The sequence below is a fragment of the Balaenoptera musculus genome, chromosome 10 (genome assembly GCF_009873245.2).
Source record: "Balaenoptera musculus isolate JJ_BM4_2016_0621 chromosome 10, mBalMus1.pri.v3, whole genome shotgun sequence".
In the NCBI taxonomy this organism is placed as follows: Eukaryota; Metazoa; Chordata; class Mammalia; order Artiodactyla; family Balaenopteridae; genus Balaenoptera; species Balaenoptera musculus.
Genome location: NC_045794.1, coordinates 65,143,546 through 65,169,575, shown reverse-complemented (window position 1 = coordinate 65,169,575; position 26,030 = coordinate 65,143,546). Strand labels below are relative to the sequence as shown.

General features: G+C 40.0%; 1 protein-coding gene across 1 annotated transcript in view; it reads left to right on the top strand.

Annotated features, from left to right (window-relative positions):
- Window positions 1-230: 230 nt before the first annotated feature.
- Window positions 231-26,030, top strand: part of PAWR (pro-apoptotic WT1 regulator) — a 106,056-nt gene continuing 80,256 nt past the window's right edge. Inside the window, exons 1-3 of the mRNA XM_036865170.1 lie at window positions 231-340; window positions 1,206-1,323; window positions 1,831-2,462. Of these exons, the coding sequence (XP_036721065.1) occupies window positions 1,941-2,462 (522 nt within the window). The 5' untranslated portion in view covers window positions 231-340; window positions 1,206-1,323; window positions 1,831-1,940. The remainder of the gene's footprint in view (window positions 341-1,205; window positions 1,324-1,830; window positions 2,463-26,030) is intronic.

Genomic DNA, 26,030 nt, shown 5'->3' with positions numbered 1-26,030 from the left:
AGACAAAAGACGAGAACTGTGTGACTTTCCCCTCTGATAAATAAATAGCGTGTGAATCACATTCTCCTGTTCTCCTTCCTGAGCAGGCACAGGCTGACGGCTCACCCACCGTGTGCCACCTGGGCAAAACAGGTACTAAGTAGGAAGAAAGAGTTATGTTAGGTAAGAATGTGACTCAGGGCTCGCCTACTTTTTGCAAAATGGTGACCAGGCATTTGTACCCTATGACAGTGATGTGCCCTGGCGTTACTCGGATACAGTGACGTCTATCTGCTCAAGTGCTTGACAGTGGCAGTCACCCAGCCCTGATCCAGAAATCGGAGATGACTTGCCTCTGAAGGTAAGATTTACCCTATGGCATGTCAAGGGTAGAAGAAGAGAGACAATCACCGCCCCAGCTCATATCAAATCAGCCTCAATGCAGCTTTAGGACTTTGGTAGGGAGTTTTGCTGCTAAATTCACTGTGAAGAGGAGGTGTAGAGACAGGGTTAAGAGGAAACTCCAAGTAGGACTGAGATCGCCAACACAATACCTTTTAAAATGAGTTTAAAATTTTTTTCCCTGCAAGCCTAAGATAATAGTAAAGCCTTGATAAAACACTAACAGTTGAAGCCTCTCCTTTCAGGCGACACGTTCACCTGAGACCACAGACTTAGAAGGAGGGGCCTGGGTTTCAGCCCTTTCCACTCTCCTGCTTGCCACCCCAGGACATCTGAAAAGGGGGCAGCGACTAGGAAAAGGGACGCGAGAGTATTTTCCCATCCTAGCTAGTCAGGCCCTGAATCATGCACTTTCCCCCTCAGCCAGCAGTATTTGAGATTTTCCCTGGAAGAATACGTCTTGTACTTAAAAGGAAGAGTGGTGGGAGACTGGAGAGGCGGAGAAGAGGAGCGGGGAGAAGGGCGTGGAGGGCGGTTCACGCTCCAGCGTCTGAGGCGCCGGGAGGTCGGCCGCCGCGAGGTTGCGCGCCCAGGAATGTGCGGTCGCATCTGCTGGCGCGGGGCTGGCGGCAGCGGCGGGCTGGACGCGGCGCCGCGCACCTGAGCGCCGGAGGCGGGGCGTCGGCGGGCCCCGCCGCCCCCACCGCGCGCCGCGCCCCTCGCTAGCGGTCTCGGTCTTTTCCGCCGGCGCTTCGGCGCCGCTCGGCTCCCCTCGTTCCCTTCCCTCCCCTCGCTCATTCCCTCCCTCCCTCCCTCCCTCCCAGCCCGGGAGCGCCGCGGGCTCCGGACGGAGAGTTGGCCGCATCTCCTTCCGCGCGGCCGCTTCGGCTCACCTGGGCGCCAGCTCCCAGTCCCGCTCCTCGTCCCCCCAACTCCTCCCAGGTAAGGGGCCGCCCGGGCGGTCCGCGCTCCGCACGCGCACCCGTCCCCCTGGACTCGGCTGGACTGCTGGGTCGGGACGCGTCCCGCCTCCTCCGCGAGTCGGTTAGGGGACTCCGCGCCTCGTCCCGGGAATGAGTGTGTCGGTCGCGGGGACCCCGGACCGGAGCGAGGGCTGGAGATGCGACGGGTCAACAGGTGGGGGGTCTGGCCCGGGTCCCCCGACCGCCGCAGGCTCGGACCCCGGCGGGGATGGGGCGGGCGGGCGGGCGGGCCGGGGGGTGGGGACCGTGCCTCTCTCCACCCCTCGAGGGGCGGTGATCGTCCGGGCCAGCCGTGTAGGTGCGTCGGAGAAACTTTGCAGGGTGGGGACTCTGCGGCTCCTCGCCTGCGGGGCTGAGTGGGCGCGCTCTCGGTGGGGCTCCGAGGGGCGCGGCCGCGGGGACGACCCTCGGGCCGGGCGAGGATCTTACGCTTCCCTTCTCCGCCCCCTTTTGTGTTTCCCCGCAGACCAGCCGGTCCCTGGGGGAGCCGCGGCCGCCCCCGCGCCCGGGGGTCGTTCCCTCGCCTTCTCGGGGCGGGCAGCCTGAGGTGAGAGCCCGGCCGGCCCCGCTGGGAATATGGCGACCGGTGGCTACCGGACCGGCGGCGGCAGCGGCGGCAGCACCACAGACTTCCTGGAGGAGTGGAAGGCGAAGCGCGAGAAGATGCGCGCCAAGCAGAATCCCCCGGGCCCGGCCGCCCCCGGTGGGGGCACGGGCGACGCGGCCGGGAAGCTCCCGCCGGGGCCCCTGGGCACCTCGGCCGCCGCTGCGGCCAACGAGCTCAACAACAACCTCCCGGGCGGCGCCGCCGCACCTGCCGCCCCCAGCCCCGGGGGCGTGAACTGCGCCGTGGGCCCCGCGCAGCTGAGCCGCGCCGCCCCCGGCCAGCGGCGGCCGGAGGATGAGTCCCCCGCCGCCGCCGCCGCGGCCGCTTCGGGGGCAGCGCCCGCACGGGACGGCGAGGAGGAGCGGGACGGCGCCCCGGAGAAGGGCAAGAGCTCGGGCCCCAGCGCCAGGAAAGGCAAGGGGCAGATCGAGAAGAGGAAGCTGCGGGAGAAGCGGCGCTCCACCGGCGTGGTCAACATCCCTGCCGCAGAGGTGAGCCGGGCGGGGGCCGCGGCCGGACCCTTGAGGGCTGCCGCCTCCTGGTGTCTTCTCTCCAGGGCCCAGAGCTTTCTCCCTCGAGCCTGCACTTCTTAGCCTTTCACTGAGTTAGGCAGGCAGGGGGTGATGGAGTTTTACTCTCAACAAATGCTTGCTGGGAAGTTCCCCAAATCCAAAGTCGGACGCGTGCTTTTCAGGCTTTCTGGCTAAGATCTCAGACCCATGATCCTTCTTTTCAGTGTTGGAAAGACAACTCGGGGCTCCAGAACTTGCCCACCTAGCCTTGTTTGTTTATGCTTGATCAATTAGAAAAATTGATTAATGGTGATGATCACGTACTTTAGTTTCCTACGTGCCCGTCTCAAATTATGAGATAGTTTATCTCTTCTTCTCTCTTAACAGTGTTTAATAGCACCTGTAAAGAAAACGTGGCTTTAGCACTATCCCAGACAGCTTTATCTTTCAGTGAACCCAAGATAAGTATATCCAGCTGAGCATATGCTCTATTTCATATATAAACCAGCTTTTGGAAATAGTGCTCCCCAACACACGCACACACACGCACACACACGCTCACACACACACACACACACACACAGTTTTTTTCTGAGTGGTATTGTGGACATTAGAAACGCTGTAGCAACCCTCAATTCTTTTTGCTAAGATGCTCTTTCCCTGTATTTAAGTATTTGGCTCTGTGTATTCTGGAAAACATTTGTGGTAGGGTTGGGGATTTTTTGTTTTTTGGGTTGTTGTTGGGTTTTTTTTTTTTGGTATTTTTGAGCAGTCTCAAAAACCATTATGCAGGCAGCAGTATCTTGCCATTACAGAGTGCCTGGTGAAACATTTTTACTTGGGGTATAACCGCACCTTTCTCTACCCTCAACAAAACAAAAGAATCCTCTAACAAGTATTTGGTTACTTTAATAGTAACTCACCGGTTTTGGGAAGTGATTCAATAATCTTGTTTCACCCGAAGTAGTTGCATCTTTTTCTCATTGGTTCTAGGTTTTACCTTTTTTTTCCTCCTGGCCTTCTAATTTATTCAACTTTGACACACAGTAAATAAATAGTAAGAATTCACCAACTTTAATTGTGGTTCAAGTAAAAACATTTGTAGTAAGTTAGGGTGTATATCAAACATACCCAAATTTTTTTAAGTCTTAATATAATTTCCATACCTGGAAAAATCAGAGTTTGTCTTTGAAGGGTATATTTTTATGAGTGTTTCAGAGAGATTTTTATCAGCCAGCAAAACTGTCCTCTGTGGTTTGCTACTTGCACAAAAGATCTGTTACTCATTAAATTGCTTTAAAAGGAATTCATAAGAGTGGTAATCAAATTTCTAGGGTTTTTTTTTTTTAAGTTAAAAATATGAAGATTAGGGGGAAACTGAAGACAAGGCTTTGGAAAAGCTACATTCCTCAACTTTCTTTTTAAAAGTAGCTGATGGTCCAAATAAAAGAATTTGTCATTTGCAATCTTTTCCTCATTGTTCATTTGACAGGGGTCTTATTTTGGGAAATATCTTGGCAGATGTTAAACTTCATTTTTTGTCTGGCTGCTTGTGCTAAAATTGTTATTTCTCAAGTACCTTTTTGTTTTTGGTTTTTTAACAAGGGTAATGTTTACTGGGGGAAGTAAGTATGGTGTATCTCGTGAGGTCCTAAGAAGCATCCTTTGTTAATATTCCTGTTTTGGGTAAGGGAACATAGTGCTGAGAATGTAGATGACTCCCCACTACAACTGAGTCTGATACTCTGGAATGTTTTTCGTTTGGGTGTTGGCAACTCCTAAATTTAATCTTCCTTAAAAACAAACAACCCAGGGTACCATTTTTTTGTCTGTGGAATTTGAACCTTTTTTATTGAATAGGGAATTGAGTACTGCTTTCTTTTTGTGGTAACTCCGGCTCTATCTGTTTAATACTGTAGGACCCAACAAAACATGGTAATGTTTTACCACAGTATCTAATTAGCAGGAATATTTCTTGAGTGCCTCCTCCCCATATTTTCAGTTTTTTTTTTTTTCCTTTAAATTTATTTATTTATTTTTTTGGCTGCCTTGGGTCTTTGTTGCTGCGCGCGGGCTTTCTCTAGTTGCGGTGAGCGGGGGCTGGCTACTCTTCGTTGCGGTTCGCGGGCTTCTCATTGGGTGGCTTCTCGTTGCAGAGCACGGGCTTTAGGTGCGTGGGCTTCAGTAGTTGTGGCACTCGGGCTCAGTAGTTGTGGCTCGTGGGCTGTAGATCGCAGGTTCCGTAGTTGTGGCGCACGGGCTTAGTTGCTCCGCGGCACTTTGGATCTTCCCGGACCAGGGCTCAAACCCGTGTCCCTTGCACTGGCAGGTGGATTCTTAACCACTGCGCCACCAGGCAAGTCCCCATATTTTCAGTTTTTTAAAAACAACTTAAGTCTTTCAGATTGTTAATAGTGGTAACACATATGACACAAAACTCTTAAGGTGAATCATTCTCATATCTTTAAATTGTTTTTTTTTAGAATTGTGTGCCATTCATTTCTCTTAGTAGTTTCAACATTGCGAATGCCAGTTGTGGAGTTTCTTGTGTAATACAGCTTAGGACTCCTATTTTAAAAAGTCATACACTATTTTATAGAATTTTAAGGTATGAAAATGCTATAAAAGCAGAAAATCATCAGTCTGTCAATACTCAAAATTAGACTTCTATTATATATAGTGTTGAATAAGACTCTCTTATTTTCAGACAGTATTCCCATCTAAATTTGTATTAGAGATTAGCATGTAACTTGTATGCAAAGAGTCTATTTTAGTGGTTGATAAACATTGTTTCTTCAAGACATATTTATTAAACATGTGTGACACATTTGTTGTGACTTTCATTAACTTGTTTTACTAATTACAGAGTATTGTAAAGTTGTTACAAAATAACATGACAGCAGCTAAAGATACCACAAGCAACTGGAAGATAGTTTTAGTAAGGAAAGAGTTCAGAATCTTAAAGTGGTGGATGGTGATGGGATACTGCATGTGATGGCTGTAATAAATGCAGATATATAGATGCTCATTAATGAGATAAACTTTAGTTGTTCTTATTTACTAAGTTAGAGGTTTTTTTAACTTTTTTCTGAACTTTTACTTTTTCTGTTTTTTGAGTCATAGCCCAAATTGGTTAATTTGGATGTGACATACTTCCTGCTGATAATTTTTGTATGCATTTATTAGATCAGCCACATGTTTATTACACGTTGGTGTTCAAGGCACTATCATAAGCACTGTGGAGAAAACAAGAAGAATAAGACAGTGTATATTTTCAAGGAGCAAGACTGTAATCTAGGAAGAAGGCTAAGGCATAATTACATGAAGAAACTTAAGTACTGTACTGAGTTAACAGTTTAAAAGCCATCTTAACGCAGCATGTAACTAATTGTTTATTAACAGTGTTGTCTGTTTAAAGGAAAGAGATGATGGGGCTAGGAGTAGCTGAGGTTGAGGGTCTTGAGCTGAGACTTATATTTCTTTACCTATATATTTATATATTCACACACGTATACATACCTGTTTGTATAGTATTTTAAATGTCAGAGTGCAGTGGTTCTTAACTGTGGCAGTACGTTAATATCACGTGAGGATATTAAAAAAATGCTCCCCCCCTTGCTGATTACTTGTCTTCTACCTCCCTGACCTCCTTAGATTTAATGGGTCTGGGATGGATCCCAGGCATTAATATTTTGATAAGCTCCCCTTGTGAGTCAGGGTTTAGAACTATTGGGTTGCAGTCTCAGGATACAGAAATGAACAATAGGACACAGGCCTTGCCCACAAGGGGCTCTCAAGTAATATAGGGAACTGTGTTAAGTAGTACAGTGTTAAGTACAGGCTATTTCCTGAGCAGGGTACCTAACTCAAGAGGAGGGGGCTCTAACTTCCTCGACTGTTATATCCACGTTTTCAGAGTGCTTGTGAAGTTATTGTCATTGGGTAGGTGTGCATGAATGGGTTAACAGAGATGGTTTTCATAGAAAATACAATCTTTCAATATAGGTCAAATGACGCTAAAGTTTGGATTTATATATAAAAGTTAACATTTATTGAAACTTAACCGTTTTCATAGTGGTTGGCTAAAGTGTTTTATGTGTTGTCTTGATTAATGCTCACAGCAATCCCATATGGTAGTTACAGTTACTCTTTTTATCCCCATTTCCAGAGGAGAAAGTGGAGGCTTAGAGAGTTTAAATGACTCAAGATCACATGGAAAGTGAGTAAGTGGTAGAGTAGTATTTTAAAAGTATTTGGTTTTTTGTGTACATGTGTGTCTAGGGAAAGTGGAGTTTTTAATTAATCTATCTTGCATTATTTAGCTTATGTCCCTAGATTTTTTTCAATAACTTTTTATTAGAGGTTATCTTAAATGATTTGAACATCTGAATGGGGAAAACAATGAAAGTATGGAATTGAATAGAAATTAAGGTCAAATTTGTAGGCTCAGAGATTGCTTCTGACCTTCTAGTCTGTAGTTTGCTTGGCAAAATTTTGAACACCAGATCATCAGCAAATTATTAATCTGCTTTTGGCTAGCAGTCAGAAAATGTGGATCTTTGATTTTACTTAAGTGATATGTTGTTTTTCAGTCAAGATGGGGTTATAACACCTACTACATACTTTGAAGGAACATTTGATATATACAAACACTTCTAAGTGAACACAATTTAAGTCATAATTATTTAGCATATTTATTGACCATTATATGGACAAGTTCCACTTAGTAAATCTTATAAATCCAGATAGATTAAGAAATGCCTTTTGGTATGCCCATTATATTCCAGACTGTCTACCTTTCTATGTGATGAGTCAGGAGAAGAACTAATAGTGACTCAGAGTTGGAGAAAATTGGACTTGTGAATAGGGTAGAAACAGCATAAACACCTAGGTTCCTTAATAATATTTTAGTCACAGCTTTCCTAAATTGATAAAGAAAATTGAAATTTTAATATTATCAGGATTTGTAATGAGTTTTCTAAGCTGAGAGGCCTTTTTACATAAAAATAATTATTATGTAATTAAAGTAGATGATATTTATGGTGTGTTTATGAAGGTGCCAGGCACTGACTTAAGCACCTTACGTACATTGGCGCATTTCATTCTCTCTACAACCCTATGGGAAAATGGAGCAGAAACGATAAGTTACTTGCCAGAGGCCATATATGTGGTAAGAAGCAAAGTAGTCTGTCTTCAAAGCCTGGTGCTTTAATAACCATCTTATTATATTTCAGTGTATTACATACTATATATCTAGTTTAAGAAATACAAAGATTATTTATAAGATGCTAATAAATTACTATAGAATTTGAAAATAACCCTGTTATAAAAGGCAGATGAAGTGGGACTTTATTGGAAAAATTTGAGAGCAAATAAATATATAAACAGTGGCATTACAATTTTTGTTTAAAATCTTTGTCAAGCTAGCAGCCTTATTTATGCTTTTTATTATTTCTGCACTGGTTTTCAGCATCTGTGATATAGGCCAGAAAATAATTATGCTGTTTAATAGTAATGCTGATATAATGTCTTAGAAATGTAAAATTACTGGAAAATACTAGTTTGAAATTTTCTAAGAGTTTTTTTCTTTTTAAAAAGTGAGATATAATTTACATACCATAAAACTCACTCTTTCAAAGTGTACAGTTCAGTGGTTTTCAGTGTATTCACAAAGTTGTGCTCTAAGTGCTTTTACATTTTCATCTTAATTTTTTTATTATGTTCCTAGAATGTGTGGTACCTAAGTTTTAGCTCCCTACTCAGTAAAGTGCAACAGTATTCAAACCACGAGAAGCTATTAAGTTAATATAATTTAATATCAGCTTTTCCTGCATTTCACAGAGAAATGATATGGTAGAATCTCTTCAGTTTTAAGTTTCTTAAAACTTAGACATCTACTACCACTTGTTTTTACTGGAATTTAGTATAAGAAGTACTTAATTTAATTGAATGTAATATTTTCAACTTGTTTAAAATTTTACATATCTTTCATGGAGATCTGTAAAGCTCTACCATCTAAACGTTTGGGAACTTTGATTCAGAGTAAAAATGGAGTTTTATGCCATTAATGGCTTTAGTCATACATTACTTAAATCAGGGTCCTAAAAGATGTGGCTGGGTTGGGGTGGGGGGAACCACCTGTACCAATATCACCTGTGTTATTTATTTAAAATGCAGATTTCTGGGATCCACCTCAGTCTGCGGGTGGGAAGGAGTTACTTAAGACATCATTTTAACATGTTCTTGAGTGATTCTTGTACATACTAAAGTTTGAGAAGAACTGACTTAAATGCTCTGTACTGGTTTACTGATCTGTGAAATGAAATTGATACTGATTATTTTATTTAATTCATATAATAATCCTGTGAGTAACATTTCTGAAAATGTTCTAAGAATGACCAAATGATAAGTTATAGTTATTGTATAGGTTACATTGAAAGCTGATTGTTGATGTCTAGTGGAAATTTCTTACTGGGATGTTAAACATTCTTATTTTTCCCTTTTAATTAAGAACTTTATAGATATTTTAACAGAGACAACTTGAGGTACTTGGAAATTCAGAGTATCTTAAATATTTATGTAATGTCATATATTTAGTACAAAATGTTGTCTGCCTTGCTTCTTGCAGAAGCCTAGCCTACAGAAAAAACCTCTAATACTTCATGTGTAATTTGAACTGTACTTTTACTCAGTTTTCTTTTTTATATTCTTTAAGGGAAAGTGTATGTTTGTAAATATGTTTAATAATTAGTTCAAACTCTTAAAACAGGTTTTGTCCATCTTGTCAAAATAGTCTCAAGTGAAGACTTTTTTCCTTTTGTTTACTACTCTCACATATTAGACCTTTCGGTGTCCTTAGGTAGTCAGTTGGTTCTTAACATATTTGCTTATTGCTGAGGCAACTTTTGGTGTAAGTCCTACCAATTTTTAAAAAAAAAAAAATTTATTTATTTATTTTTGGCTGAGTTGGGTCTCCGTTGCTGTGCGCGGGCTATCTCCAGTTGCGGCGAGTGGGGGCCACTCTCTGCTGCGGTGCGCTGGCCTCTCACTGCGGTGGCCTCCCCTGTTGTGGAGCACGGGCTCCAGTAGTTGTGGCACACATGCTCGGTAGTTGTGGCTTGCAGGCTCCAGAGCGCAGGCCCAGCAGCCGTGGTGCACGGGCCCCGCTGCTCCGCGGCATGTGGGATCCTCCCAGACCAGGGCTCGAACCCGTGTCCCCCGCATTGGCAGGCGGACTCCCAACCGCTGTGCCACCAGGGAAGCCCAAGTCTTATGCAGTTTTGTTTATAGCTGTGTACATACTGGTGTTAGAATTGAGCCTCAGCTATTTATTACATTCTCCTTGGGTTACTTAAAAATATGCCAGGCACCATGTCTGAATAAAATTATAACAATATTTAATTTCTAAAAGCAGCAAAATTATATACTTAAAGGGCAAAAACAGCTCCAGTGAGTTCAAAATTTAGCGTGTGAATTGGCTAATACACATTTATTCTGTGATAGTCTTTAGAAATTTCCTTCACCAAATTTTTATGGGTTACAATGTCATTTTCAATAATAGTTTCATTTGCTTTATAAGTTGAATTTAAAGAAAAAGGGCTGTTGTGTTCTGAAAGTGAGTATTTTATTAGAGTTTTGCTGAAATGAACAGATAGGAGAGAATTTATGTTGTAGATTACAATTCTGTGACAGCTAAAATTTTGTTTGCAGGCTCTTTTTATAAACTGTTAAGAGACTAATTGAATAATAAATAAAAATAAAATACAGTTTGAAAAACATGTGATGAAAACATGTTTTATAATAAAATTAACTTTAAAAGATACCTTTTAATATTCAGCTTATCTATGGGCATGTAAGTGAACTACTTAATCTTATTTGAGAATTTTTCAGATTATATAAAGTATGAAATGATTTTCTATTACTTTTGGAATTCCTTGCAGAATATTTTTAGTAGTATTTAAAAAGAATGGAAATCTGAGTTATGAAGAACGAAATGAATATTCAGAAGATGGTACCTGAGGAATATGAATAGGAAGTATTTTAGCTGAAATAGTCAAAGAAGTTACTTTAGGTCTCAAATTCTTGACAAGACCTCTTGATATTCTGTAATGCAAGCAAAAGTTGATCCAAATCAAATTTGTATCTTAAATTATTTTTTTTCTGCTGATAAAAATAATGTGTTAAAACAGTAATGTATTCATTGTAGTTCCCTCGTGTAAATACAAAAAAAGATAGAGAAACCTATCACCTCTTATACATATTAATATTTGTTTCTAGTCCTTTTTCTATCTACATAAAAAATGGAACCACACTATACAGATTTGTGTGTATATTTAGTCATTCATTATGAATATTTTTATGGTGTTATTTTTCAAAAATAGGGGGGATGGATTTTTTTTTTTTAATCATGGTAAAATACCCATACATAAGATCTTAACCATTTTTAAGTGTACACTCAGTGGTATTAAACACATTCACATTGTTGTGCAGAAATCACCACTACCATCCCCATAACTCTTTTCATCTTGTAAAACTGAAACTATATACCTATTAAACAATAACTCTCCATTCTACCTTCTCTCCAGCCCCTGACAACTGCCAGTATACTTTGTCTTTAGGGATGGATATGTTTGGGTTTTTTGATGTTAAAATATTTCAACATTGCTTTATTGGCCCTACTGCTAAACAGCTATTTATTCCTTTTCATATATTGTGTTTCCTGAACCATTCAAGAAATGTGTTCGAGTCATTCAAAGCATCTTATAGATACTGGGACCTTCAGATAATTGTGAAGGATGCCCAGAGATTTTTTTTTTTTTTTTTACCTCCTCTGTTGCCTTTGATTTTGGCGGGAAATTTGTGATTAGAGCTGCAGTAATTATAAGTCTCTGTAAGCTGTAACTCAACATACAAGTTCATGAAACTCAACATGGTATTCAAAAGTCACATGATTAAAAACCACAGGATGTATGGAAAAATGGAGTTTAGGGGCATAACACTCAAAAACTTTGTCAGTGACATGTGAAAAGACAGAAACCTAATAAAGACTAGCACAATTCTATACATGTTAAATGGTTAAGAAATATAAATGTACTGCAATAAATATGACACTTTACCTTATAAAAGGCCTGAAGTTTGCTTACAGAAGTGGGTGTCAAAAGGGTTGCAACGGGCTTCCCTGGTGGTGCAGTGGATAAGAATCTGCCTGCCAATGCAGAGGATACAGGTTCAATCCCTGGTCCAGGAAGATCCCACGTGCCGCGGAGCACCTAAGCCCACGTGCCATAACTACTGAGCCTGCGCTCTAGAGCCCGTGAGCCACAACTACTGAGCCCATGTGCCACAACTACTGAAGCCCGCGTGCCTAGACCCCGTGCTCTGCCACAAGAGAAGCCACCACAATGAGAAGCCCGTGCACCACAACGAAGAGTAGCCCCCGCTTGCCGCAACTAGAGAAAGTCCGCGCGCCGCAACTGGAGAAAGTCCGCGCGCAGCAACGAAGACCCAACACAGCCAAAAATAAATAAATAAATAATAAATAAATTTTAAAAAAGGGTTGCAACTTGTGAAGTGGTGGAAGAAGGGCTATCTGAAATTGGATTGAAAGTTTAACACCAGACATGGATGGGTGTAGCTCATAACACATACAGTGAGTGAACTGAGCTACCTGGCAGAACTTTGTGGTGTGTGTATTTTGTGCGTTTCTGTGTGGCTGGGTAGTGTTTTCTCTGCTCACCTAGTGTTTCTTGCAGTTGCACAGAAGCAAATGTGAAATTTGTGTTATGCTCAACTTGCTCCCTAACATGTTAGTTGCTTTGGAACGAATACAGTTTTCTAAACAAATGCTAGAGTGTATATGTATATGCCCTTACATACATACATACCTATGTATCTATCTATATCTGTATTCATACCCACATCCATACATCCAAAATACATAAAACAGTGGCATGGGAAGGTCAATCCAGGTAGTGAGGTAAAGAAAGATTTGGGAGCAGGCAGCGACTAGAGCTGAGAATACGCATTTAACCATATACTAATACTGATTGCTAGGGCAGTGGTGGTAGAAAAGGAAGGCAGTGGATGGATTTTAGAGGGTTTTTCTTTGGTATTAGAAAATTACATAACTGGGTGTTTTGAACAGGAAAAGTCTTTAGAGATCATCTAGTCCATTATAAAAAAGTGTTAACTTGTTTTTCTCAGACTACTTTTATCTCAAAATTTAAGTTGTATTTCGGCCTCAGCCTTCTTCCCTCTAGCTGAGTGTTGCAGTCCTGCCTCTTCCCCCCCACGCCCCCCGCCGGGCTAACTCTACCCTGATTACGATCTGGAATCTCGCTTATTTTGTTCCTTCTTAAATACTCAGCCTTTCTCTGTTGGTTCATCTTGCCATGAAGGAATGTTCCCTTAACTCTGCTTCACCTTCAACTTACTTTTCTTTCCTTAATTGCTCAACTTAAAGGCATTGTTTTCACCTGCTAACTCCCATTTCACTGCTCAGTCCCACTACTTTATTAAAATTGATCTTCCCAAGTTTGCTTATGGCCTCATAATTGCCAAATGTGACAGCTTCTTTTCTATTTTCACCCTCCCTGACCTTCTTTAGCATTTGCCCTTGTCACTCCTCTCCCTTGGGTGCTACAGCACTTTGGTAGATTCTTTTTTAGTTGGTTTACTCAAAAACATTTGAGTGCCTTCTCTGTGCCCCAGGCCCAGTGCTCAGTGATACAGTGAGTTACATTATCACCCGTCTTTAAGGAACTTAAGGTTTTCTCTTAAGGGAAAAAATAATGTCTTAGTTTAGGCAGTTATAACGGAATCTCATAAACTGGGTGGTATATAAACAACAGAAATTTATTTCTCACAATTCTTGAGGCTGTGATCTTGGACTCCCAAGATCAAGACAGCAGCAGAATCTGTGTTTGGTGAGAGCCTGCTTCCTGGTTCACTCTGTCCTCACATGGTGGAAGGGGTTGAGAGAGATCTCTGGGGTCTCTTTTATCAGAGCACTAATCCCATTCATGAGGACTCCACCTTCGTGACCTAACTCAGCCCAAAGACCCCATCTTCTAATATTATCACATTGCGGTTTATGATCTCAACATAGGAATTTTCTTTTTTTTTTTAGCCTTTTATTTTTTTTAACATCTTTATTGGAGTATAATTGCTTTACAATGGTGTGTTAGTTTCTGCTTTATAACAAAGTGAATCAGCTATACATATACATATATCCCCGTATCCCCTCCCTCTTGCATCTCCCTCCCACCCTCCCTATCCCACCCCTCCAGGTGGTCACAAAGCACCGAGCTGATCTCCCTGTGTTACGTGGCTGCTTCCCACTAGCTATCAGTTCTACACTTGGTAGTGTATGTATGTCCATGCCACTCTCTCACTTCGTCCCAGCTTACCCTTCCCCCTCCCCGTGTCCTCACGTCCATTCTCTAGAAGGTCTGCGTCTTTATTTCCGTCCTGCCCCTAGGTTCTTCATGACCTTTTTTTCCTTTTTTTTTTTAGATTCCATATATATGTGTTAGCATACGGTATTTGTTTTTCTCTTTCTGACTTACTTCACTCTGTATGATGACTCTAGGTCCATCCACCTCACTACAAATAACTCAATTTCGTTTCTTTTTACGGCTAAGTAATATTCCATTGTATATATGTGCCACATCTTCTTTATCCATTCATTTGTTGATGGACACTTAGGTTGCTTCCATGTCCTGGCTTTTGTAAATAGAGCTGCAAGGAACATTGTCGTACATGACTGTTTTTGAATTATCAACGTAGGAATTTTGGGGAAACAAATATTCAGTCCATAACAGATAACAAATAATTATAATTTGATGTTATAAAAACTGCAATGTAGAAAAGAACAGAGTACTGAACTATCTCAGAAGAGGGAGCCAGCAGTTACATGAGGGAGTCAAGGAGAGCTTTATATTTGATGAAGTGGTATTAAGCCCTGAGACTTGACTGATGAGGACTTCCCAAGTGCAGAGGGGTACACAGTAACATTCTAGATAAGGGAAGGCACAGAACCAGGAGATAATAGCATTACATTGCATGCCTACTGTGTGCACAACACTGTGCTGGGAACTTTCTGTGCATTATTTCTGATCTTCACATTAACTCACAAGGTAGGTTTTTTTATATTTCTCATTTTACAAGATGAGGAAGTTGAGCCTCAGAGAAGTTGTGACTTGCCCAAAGCTATACTGGCAAACTTGGGCTTCACATTTGTTTAGGTGCCAGTGCTCACACGTTGGTTATCATTGTTGGAAAGAGGGAAGGATACGTTCTTACAGAGGAAACTGATACGCGGAGAATTCATGATTGGGAGTGAATGGAGAACAGCTAAATAGGAATGATATGGACCAATTGTGATGCATCTGAATGTCATGCCAGGGAATTCAGACTTTATTCTGCTGTTCTTTGTTAGTATTATTGGCTAAGCATTTCCTTCCTTTGTCCATACCTATTTATACAATAACTCTGACAGCTTCCAGAATGGAATAAGTTTTGCCTGCCTAATTTGAAGTCATTAAGGGAATTTTCTTGTTCAGAGACAGGTACCTATTCAAGAATGGTAAACAATATAAAATCCTGTAAAAATAATATGCATATAATAGAATAAATAAATCCAGATTTTCACATGGGGTTAAAAAGAAACGAGAGGATAGGCCCTAAGCAAAGTTATACCAAAAATAGTTCTGTACTGAAGATTTGGGGGTGACTTCTTGGGGGAGCGGGTTGGAGTAGAGATGGGGGTGCTGGTGATATTAAATTGTCAGATTCTATTCTGAGTGTAATCAGGGAGAGGTTTATAGCTTAATATTGTCCCTGGGTTTAGACTTTTCCCTGTATTTGATATAAAAACAGGTGTTAATTCCATTCCCAGATTCTTTTAGTTCATCTTGGAATACAGATGCTTGGAATACAGGTGCTAAAGGATGGGCATCGCCTTTGACTCTTTTCCTGCTTTTATTCAGCTTCTACAGATGTTCCCTTCCTCCCTTCCTGTCTCCCCCTTCCTTCTGCCCTCTCTTACTTAGAGGAAGTTAAGTGCTTCTCCAAATCACGTATTAGGAATAGTGTTTATTTTTGATGATTTAAAGGCAGTGCCTTCTCATTGCAGAAAATTTGAAATTAAACAGCCAAAACAGGATTGTGCAAACATCAGCTATAGATTACTGCTATCGATTTGACATACATTCTTTCATTTTTATTAATTGGGATTATATTCTATGTACATTTTTATAACCTATCTTTATTTTTTATTTTTAAAAATTTTATTTATTTACTTTTTTTGGCTGCTTTGGGTCTTCGTTGCTGCTCACAGGCTTTCTCTAGTTGTGGCGAGCGGAGGCTACCTTTCGTTGCGGTGTGCGAGCTTCTCATTGCAGTGGCCTCTTTTGTTGCAGAGCACGGGCTCTAGGCACATGGGCTTCACTAGTTGTGGCTCACGGGCTCTAGAGCGCGGGCTCAGTAGTTGTGGCCTTAGTTGCTCTGCGACATGTGGGATCTTCCCGGACCAGGACACCAGGGGGTGTCCCCTGCACTGGCAGGTGGATTCTTAACCACTGTGCCACCAGGGAAGCCCTTATAACCTATCTTTAAGCTTGACATTATATCATGAATATTGTTTCCTTTTAAACTTTTTTTGAAAGCGGAGATGTTAATTTTTTGATTTCATAAATGTAATTCCCACTATCCAATGATAACTATTACTTTATAGTTTTAGTGTACAAGTTTTGAGGATATTTTTGGGCATACACCTAAAATAAGTATATAAGTCCAGAAATTTAGTCATTCTACAAATATTATAACCTTTTTGCTCTTAGTATCTTATGATCATCTTTATATGTCAGTGAATATATATATAGCTGTGTTGTTATTCTTAATGGCTACAGAATATTTAATAATTTAGATGTTCCAGTAAAGCTACCACACATTTGCTACCTTCTTAGTATATATTGCATATTAGACACTGAATTAGGCCTTTTGGGCATCTGAGTTGCTCTATCTGTTGTTACCAGCATTGCCAGGATTTGGACAGACTCTAATTCATGTTCTTTTCCTTGAGCAATTTAAAATCTAATTTGGAGAAATAAGATTATATAAGATACTTTTGAAACATTTTTTAAAAATGTGTAATAAAGTGTTAAATTATGCCATACTCTTAGTACAGAGAAGTGAGAGTTCTGTAGAGGACTGAATAGTCCAGGAAGTTTCAAGGAGGGAGTGTGAGATTTGAGCTGATCTTGAAGGACTGATAAGAAATGGGCAGGTGAAGAGGAGAGTCATATTTCAGACTGAGAGAGAGCAGAGTGGGCAGTGGTACAAAGGTGGGAGTTAGCAACCTGATTGAGATACAGGGTTTATTTATTTATTTATTTTTTGGCTGCACCGCAGCTTGTGGTATCTTATTTCCCCAACCAGGGATAGAACCCAGGCCCCTGGCAGTGAGAGCACCGAGTCCTAACCACTGGACCGCCAGGGAATTCCTGGGATAGAGGGTTTATATTAGGAAATATACCTCAGCTTTGAAGTATATTTAGAGTAGAGTAGAGGGATTCAGGTATTACAACTGGTAGTTTGCTTTGATGCTACCTTCAAAGCTCTACTCTGTAGATGATTTGAAGCACTCAAATTTGTTCATAGTAATATTTCTTTTTAATTTACAGGCATACCTCATAGATGTTGTGGATTTTGTTCTAGATCACTATAATAAAGTGAACATTGCAATGAAGCAAGTCACATGCATTTTTTGGTTTTCTAGTGCGTATAAAAGTTATGTTTGCACTATACTGTCATCTCTTAGCGTTATATCTAAAAAAATGTACATACCTTAATTAAAGAATACTTAATTGCTAAAAAATGCTAACCATCTGAGCTTCCAGCAAGTCATGATTTTTTGCTGGTAGAGGGTCTTGCCGGATGCCTGCTGACTGACCAGGGTGCTGGTTGCTGAAGGCTGGGGTGGCAGTGGCAATTCCTAAAATAAGACAATGAAGTTTGCTGCATCAGGTAACTCTTCCTTTCACCAGGGATTGCTCTGTAACATGCAAAGCTGTTTGATAGCATTTTACCCACAGTAGAATTTCTTTCAGAATTGGAGTCAGTCCTCTCAAACCCTGCCACTGCTTTATCAACTAAGTTTATATAATATTCTAAATCCTTTATTGTCATTTCAACAGTCTTTCAGCAGGAGCAGATTCCATCTCAAGAAACCACCTTCTTTTCTCAGCCATAAGAAGCAACTCCTCATCTGCTCAAGTTTTATCATGAATTTGCAACATCTCAGTCACATCTTCAGATTCCACTTCTAATTCTAGTTCTCTTGCTATTTACACCACCTCTGCAGTTACTTCCTCCACTGAAATCTTCCATAGGGGTTGGGATCACTTTCTTCCAAACTCCTGTTAATGATGATATTTTGACCTCTTCCCATGAATCATGAATGTTCTTAATGGCATCTAGAATGGTGACTCCTTTCCAAAAGATTTTGAATTTACTTTGCCCAAATCCATCAGAGAAATCACTGTCTATGGCAGCTATAGCCTTACACAGTGTATTTCTTAAATAATAAGACTTGAAAGTTGAAATTACTCCTTGATCCATGGATTGCAGAATGAATGTTGTATTGGCAGGTAAGGAAACAACATGAATCTCATTGTACATCTCCATCAGAGCTCTTGGGTGACCAGGTGCATTGTCAGTGAGCAGTGATATTTTGAAAGGAATCTTCTTTTCTGAGCAGTGGGTCTCCACAGTGGGCCAGCTACGTTGTAAACAGATGTGCTGTCATCCAGGCTTTGTTATTCTTTTTATAGAGCACGAGGGCCCCAGGATTTTCCGAATGGTAAGTGAGCATTGGTTTTAACTTCAAATCACCATCTGCATTAGCTCCTGACAAGAGAGTCAGACTGTCCTTTGAAGCCAGGCATTGAATCTCTCCTTTCTAGTTGTGCTAGTCCTTGCTGGTACCTTCTTCCAATATAATGCTATTTTTTTCTATCAGTACATTGAAAATCTGTTTTTTTAGTGTAGCCACCTTCGTTAATGATCTTAGCTAGATCTTCTGGATAACTTGCTGCAGCTTCTACATTAGCACTTGCTGCTTCACCTTGTACTTTTATGTTATGGAGATGGCTTCTTTCCTTAAACTTCATGAGCCAACCGTGCTAGCTTTAAACTTTTCTTCTGCAGCTTCCTCACCTCTCTCAGCCTTCACAGAATTGAAGAGAGTTAGGGCCTTTTTCTGAATTAGGGTTTGGATTAATGGAATATTGTGGCCTGGTTTGATCTTCTATCCAGACCACTAAAACTCTCTCCATATTAGCAATAGGGCTATTTTGCTTCTTATCATTGAGTTCAGTGGAGTAGCACTTTCAATTTCCTTCAAGAACTTTTCCTTTGCATTCACAACTTGGCTAACTGTTTAGTGCAAGAAGGCTAGCTTCGAGCCTGTCTTGGCTTTCAACATGCCTTCCTCACTAAGCTTAATCCTTTCTAGGTTTTGATTTAAAGTGAGAGACTTGGGACTCTTCCTTTTGCTTAAACACTTAGAAACCATTGTAGGGTAATAAATTGGCCTAATTTCAATATTGTTGTGTCTTAGGGAATAGGTAGGCCTGAGGAGAGGGAGAGAGATGGGGGAATAGCCGGTCAGTGGAGCAGTCAAAACACATAGCATTTATCAATTAAGTTGGCTGTCTTTTTTTTGTTTTTTTTAATTATTTATTTTATTTATTTTTGGCTGTGTTGGGTCTTCGTTTCTGTGCGAGGGCTTTCTCTAGTTGCGGCAAGCGGGGCCCACTCTTCATTGCGGTGCGCGGGCCTCTCACTATCGCGGCCTCTCTTGTTGCGGAGAACAGGCTCCAGATGCGCAGGCTCAGTAGTTGTGGCTCACGGGCCTAGTTGCTCCGAGGCATGTGGGATCTTCCCGGACCAGGGCACGAACCCATGTCCCCTGCATTGACGGGCAGATTCTCAACCACTGCGCCACCACGGAAGCCCTAGGCTGTCTTATATGGTTGCAGTTTATGCCACCCCAAAACAATTGCAGTAGTGACGTTAAAGATCATTGATCACAGATTACCATAACAAATAAAATAATGAAAAAGTTTGAACTATTGCGAAAATTACCAAAATCTGACTCAGACAGGAAGTGAGCAAATGCTATTGGCAAAAATGGTTCTGAAAGACTTGCTCAACGCAGGTTTATAAAAAATGCAGTGTCTGCAAAGTGAGATAAAGCAAAACACAATAAAATGAGGTATGCCTGTAAAAGACTTTGTTAGAGTTGCTTTAGTTTTTAGAGAAATTGAGTAGAAAGTAGAGAGTTCTCATATACTCCCCTACTCCCTAGTTTCCCCCATTATTAACATCTTGCATTGGTGTGGTACATTTGTTACAATTGATGAACCAGTATTTATGAACCAATATTAAATAAAATCTGTAGTTTACATTAGGGTTCATTCTGTGTTGTACAGTTTTAAAAAAATTTTGTTGAATGCATAATGTCACGTATCTACCGTTACACTATCATAGGGAATAGTTTCACTGCCCTAAAAAATCCCCTATGCTTCACCTATTCATACCTCCTCCCCTTCCCCTGGCAACCACTGATCTTTCCACTGTCTCTATAGTTTTGCCTTTCCCAAATGTCATAGAGTTGGAATTCTCCTATGCAGTCTTTTCAGACTGGCTTCTTTGATATTAGCAACATGCATTTAAGGTTCTAAGATTTCATTTTTTTAAAATCAGATAATAATGGTATTAATTAACCTAATCACCTAAGTTTCCCCAGATGACCTGGGATGATTTTTTTGAAAGCATCATTATCTATCCTCAGATGACAAACATTTGTTACCAATAAGGAGTTACAGCATAAATGAGGTGTTGAATCAATGTTTATCAAATGAACAGTTGTTCAGAAGAGTATGCCAAAGCTTTAATGGAAATATCAAAAGAGGAGCACTAAAAAATATTTTGGTTAATGATGATATTTTCATAAAGTGTGTACAACTTCATAAGGTGTATATAAAACCTTGAGAAGGTCCTATTATTTGATCATGTCAGTTAGAATATGTTTATCTTAAAATATTAATCACATTACTTTCTAGTCCACATTTGTAGTTTTTTATGTGGTTTTCCACAAATATCTGATCCTGTGTTTTCACAAAGAAATAAAAATCTATCCTTGACTTTCCAAAGATCCTTAGAATTCATTTTTTATGAATTCTAATAATCCTTTAATTCATTTTTTAATTGATTCAGTGAAATGTCAGAAGGGTAAACATCTAGAGCTTAAGGGCTTTCTTTATGCCTGGCTTCATTTCTAGATGGCAATATATTTGGATTCAGAGAAGTTACTTCCACCTTCAGTATATAGAACTTAAGGCCTGTGTTTCTAGCCTGTTGATTAAAACCTTTCCTGTGTCACTGAAATCTATCCACAAACTTCTCCCAGAGAAGGGACTCAATCTTGAGATTGGTGGAATATTTAGATGGTAAGTTGATTAGAGACAAGGAACTTTAATTACATTCCTCAAATTTTTATTTTGTTGAATTCAAGGTTAAAAGGGTGAATGCAAAACAACTTCAAGCTGTACATGTTTCTGAAGTCATTATTAGAATGTAATGTTTTCCTTTTTTAAGCTTAGCTTTCCTTGAGACTCCACTTATCTTAATATCCTCAACACTTAGCTCATTGCTTGCTATGCAGAATTAAGACTTTATTGAGAATATGGCAAATGTGTCAAATCTGAGTAAATGATTTCATTTATAAATTATATTTTCTCCTGGATTCCTGCTCTAAAATCACAAAATCTTGAAGTTGACTTAAAATTGGAGTTAAACTTATGATAGCTCTTTTTTATTGTGAACTGCAGTTGGTAATATTGTTATCTATTCCAGTGAATAGTTGAGGATAACAAATACTAGAAAATATCTGCCAAAAAATTTGTGTGGGCATAAGAAAGAGTCAGTTACAGTAACTGCTGTTATTTTGATATTTTGTAAATTACTCCCTTTGCAATACTTGTGTCTCAGGAAACCTCTTTTTTTTTTTTTTTAATGTCATGGAATTTTTTAGAATGAAACTGTATGAGAGACATTTTTAGCATCTTGTAACCCACTGATTTTTCTATGAAGAATTTTCACTGTTACTGACTGGAATTTTTTGTTCAAGAAAAAATTTATAATAGTAACATATAAGATGGGCATGATAATGGTAAAATGTTTTGCCCATTTAATTTTATTTTGGCTCCAGAAACAGATTTGACAGTTTAGTTTTTTAATAGACTTTAAGAGCAGTTTTAGGGTCACAGCAAAATTGAGTGTAAGTTGTAGAGATTCCCCACATCTCTCCTCCCTCTCACGTGCATAGCTTCCCCCATCATCAACATCCCCTGCCAGAGTGGTATATTTGTTAGAACTGATGAACCTACACGGACACCCAAAGTCCATGGTTTACATCATGGTTTACTCTTAGTGTTGTACATTCTGTGGGTTTGGACAAATGTATAATGACATATATCTATCGATATAGTACCGTACAGAGTAGTTTCACCACCCTAAAGATCCTCTGTGCTCTACCTGTGCAGACTTCCTCCTAACCTCTGGCAATCACTGATCTTTTTGTTACTGTCTCCATAGTTTTGCCTTTTCTAGAACATCATATAATAGCAATCATACAGTAGGTAGTCTTTTCTTTTTTTTTTTTTTTATAAATTTATTTATTTACTTATTTTTGGCTGTGTTGGGTCTTCGCTGCTGCGCGAGGGCTCTCTCTTGTTGTGGCGAGCGGGGGCTATGCTTTGTTGCAGTGCATGGGCTTCTCATTGCAGTGGCTTCTCTTTGTTGTGGAGCACGGCCCCTAGAGCGCGCGGGCTTCAGTAGTTGCGGCACATGGGCTCAGTAGTTGTGGCTCGCGGGCTCTAGAGCACAGGCTCAGTAGTTGTGGCGCACAGGCTTAGTTGTTCCGCGGCATGTGGGATCTTCCCGGACCAGGGCTCAAACCCGTGTCGCCTGTATTGGCAGGCGGATTCTTAACCACTGCGCCACCAGGGAAGTCCGGTAGTCTTTTCATATTGGCTTCTTTTGCTTAGTAATATGCATTTAAGGTTCTTCCATACCTTTTCATGGCTTGATAGCTCATATCTTTTTAGTTCTGAATGCTATTCCATTGTCTGGATATACCAGTTTATTTATCCATTCATCTACTAAAGGACATCTTGGTTGCTTCCACATTTTGGCAGTTATGAATAAAGATGCTATAAACATCCACGTGTAGGCTTTTGTGTAAACATAGTTTTCAGATCCGTTCGGTAAATACCAAGGAGCATGATCAACGAATTATATGGTAAGAGTGTGTTTAGTTTTGTAAGAAACTGTCAAACTATCTTCCAAAGTGGCTGTACTATTCCCACCAGCAATGAATGGAAGTTTCTGTTGCTCCGTATCTTTGGCAGCATTTGGGGTTTTCATTGTTCCTGATTTTGGCCATTCTAATAGATATGTGGTGATACCTTGTTTGTTTGGTTTTTTAAAAATAAATTTATTTATTTATTTTTTGGCTGTGTTGGGTCTTCGTTGCTGTGTGCCGCCTTTCTCTAGTTGCGGCGAGTGGGGGCTACTCTTCGTTGCGGTGCGTGGGCTTCTCATTGCTGTGGCTTCTCTTTGTTGCAGAGCACAGGCTCTAGGCGTGCGGGCTCTACAGTGCAGGCTCAGTAGTTGTGGCGCACGGGCTTAGTTGCTCTGCGGCATGTGGGATCTTCCCAGACCAGGGCTCGAACCCGTGTCCCCTGCATTAGCAGGCGGATTCTTAACCACTGTGCCACCAGGGAAGTCCTGTGGTGGTACTTTGTTTTAATTTGCATTTCCCTGATGACACATAATATGGAGCATCTTTTTATATGCTTATTTGCCATTTGTATATCTTCCCTGATGAAGTGGCTATTAATAGGTCTTTGGCCCATTTTTAAATTGGGTTGTTCATTTTCTTTTTGTTGGGTTTTAAGAGTTCTTTGGATATTTTGGCTAACAGTCCTTTTTCAGATGTGTCTTTTGTAAATATTTTTTCCCAGACTGTGTTTTGTCTTCTAGTTCACCAACTATTTCTCTTCATGGATTGTGCCTTTGGTGTTGTACCTAAAAAGTCATTGCCAAACCCAAGGTCATCTAGGTTTTCTCCTATGTTAGTTATCTTTTTTTAAAAAAAATTTATTTATTTATTTATTTATTTATTTGGTTGCATGGGGTCTTAGTCTCAGCAGGTGGGCTCCTTAGTTGCAGCACGTGGGCTCCTTAGTTGTGGCATGTGAACTCTTAGTTGCGGTGTGCATGTGGGATCTTGTTCTCTGACCGGGGATCGAACCCAGGCCCCCTGCATTGGGAGCGAGGAGTCTTTATCTGGGCACCGCCAGGGAAGTCCCAGTTATCTTCTAGGAGTTTTATAGTTTTAGGTTTTCCATTTAGGTCTGTGATCCATTTTGAGTTAATTTTTGTGAAAGTTATAAGGTCTGTGTCTAGTTTCATTTCTTTGCGTGTGGATGTCCAGTTGTTCCATCACCATTTGTTGAAAAGACTATCTTTGCTCCATTGTATTGTCTTTGCTCCTTTGTTAGTTAACTGTATTTATGTGGATCTATTTCTGGGCTCACTATCTGTTTCATTGCTCCTATTGGACTGTTCTTTCACCAGCACCACAGCATCTTAATTACTGTAGCTTTATAGTAAGTCTTGAAGTTGGATAGTGTCAGTCCTCCAACTTTGGTCTTCTCCTTCAATATTGTGTTGGCTCTTCTGGGTCTTTTGCCTCTTTATATAAATTTTAGAATCAGTTTGTCAGTATCTGCAAAATAACTTGCTGGAACTTTGATTGTGCTCTCATTGAATCCATAGATCAAGTTGGAAAGAACTGAAACCTTGACAGTGTTGAATTTTTCTAACTGTGAACACAGAATATCTCTCTATTTATTTAGTTCTTCTGATATCTTTTCATCAGAGTTTTCTTGTTTTCCTTATATAGATGTTGTACGTATTTTGTTAGATTTATACCTAAGTATTTAATTTTGGGGGGAGCTATTGTGTTTTTAATTTCAAATTCCACTTGTTCATTGCTGGTATATAGGAAACTTATTGATTTTTAGAATACTAATCATATATTCTGCAACCTTGCTATAATTCCTTATTAGTTCTGGAGTTTTTTTGTTGATTCTTTCAGGTTTTCTACATAGATGATCATGTCATCTGTGAACAGTATCATTTCTTCCTTCCCAATCTGTATACATTTTATTTCCTTTTCTTATTGCATTAACTGGGATGATAGTTTCATTTTTTAAGTTTAAATTACCTGATTCCACGGTAATCTTTGAGAATAGTTTTAAAAACAAACAAATAGTAAAACCCTTTTGTAATTTGTTAACTTTCCATGCATTTTTCTTTTAGACCTTGCTTACATACTGTCATTGAGTTCTTTAAAATTTGTTGTTAAAACTGTTTACATTGTTAAAATGGGGAAAAATAATAGAAATTTGCTCTGGTGCAAGGAATGAAACAGTGTGATTAACAACTTTATTTCTTTCTTATTTAAAACCAATACCTATCTTTAGCTTTTTATGCACCCATAAATTAAAAATATTGATATTTTTTTCTTAGAAAAGTAATCCATTAAAAACAAAGAATAACTGGTATTCATAGAGTATAACTTACCAGTTTCAATATACTTTTCCATTTATTATCTGATTTTTTGTAAAGAACACTTGAGAGTTACTCAACTAAGGATAGATTATCAAGATGTTTGTTAGAGTTGCTTCTTTTGGAGGACTTGAAAATGAAGTATAATTTAAGGTGATTATTAGATGGGGAGATGTTATTTAAATATGTTTCTTAGTTATTTAAGTTGCATGGATATGATGACTGTATTTTGCAAACCAGTAATCAGGATATAAGACCTGACGACAAGATAGGATATTTGAAATTTGGATGATCCTGGAAAAATAGACATGGCCCTACTGTATGATATGGCTTACTCTTTCTTGTCATGTGGGGAAAGTTTTGCGATTTGTGTGATTCATAAATCTATTATGCAAGTTACTTAAAATTCTGTTAAAATCACAGTACAAGAAACCTTCAATGTAAGGTTATTGGTTTTATATCCTTGATCTTTACATAGCCTTATTGGGTGGGGAATCTCATATATAGCCCAAGCCAATAACTTTTAGCGCTAGTCTTTCAACACCTCCAGGAAAACCAAAATGTGAAGACTAATCAAAGTCCATATCTGAAATAGAAAAAGACAGGAGTGAACTTATTTTAACGTGCACTCATTCCTTCCTTCCCATGGCTCTGTTTTGAACTTTTTCTTCATTTCAGGGTCTCGGCTGTAGCACACAATCAGAAATACATGTGTGTAAGCATGCTGGTATTTGTTCTGTTGGGATGAGACTATATCCTTCTAGTGTGAAGTTCCCAACTTGCTATACTGATTCCTCTCTTTATGTTTGTCCTCTCTAACCTTTCTTTCTTACCAGTTGTCCT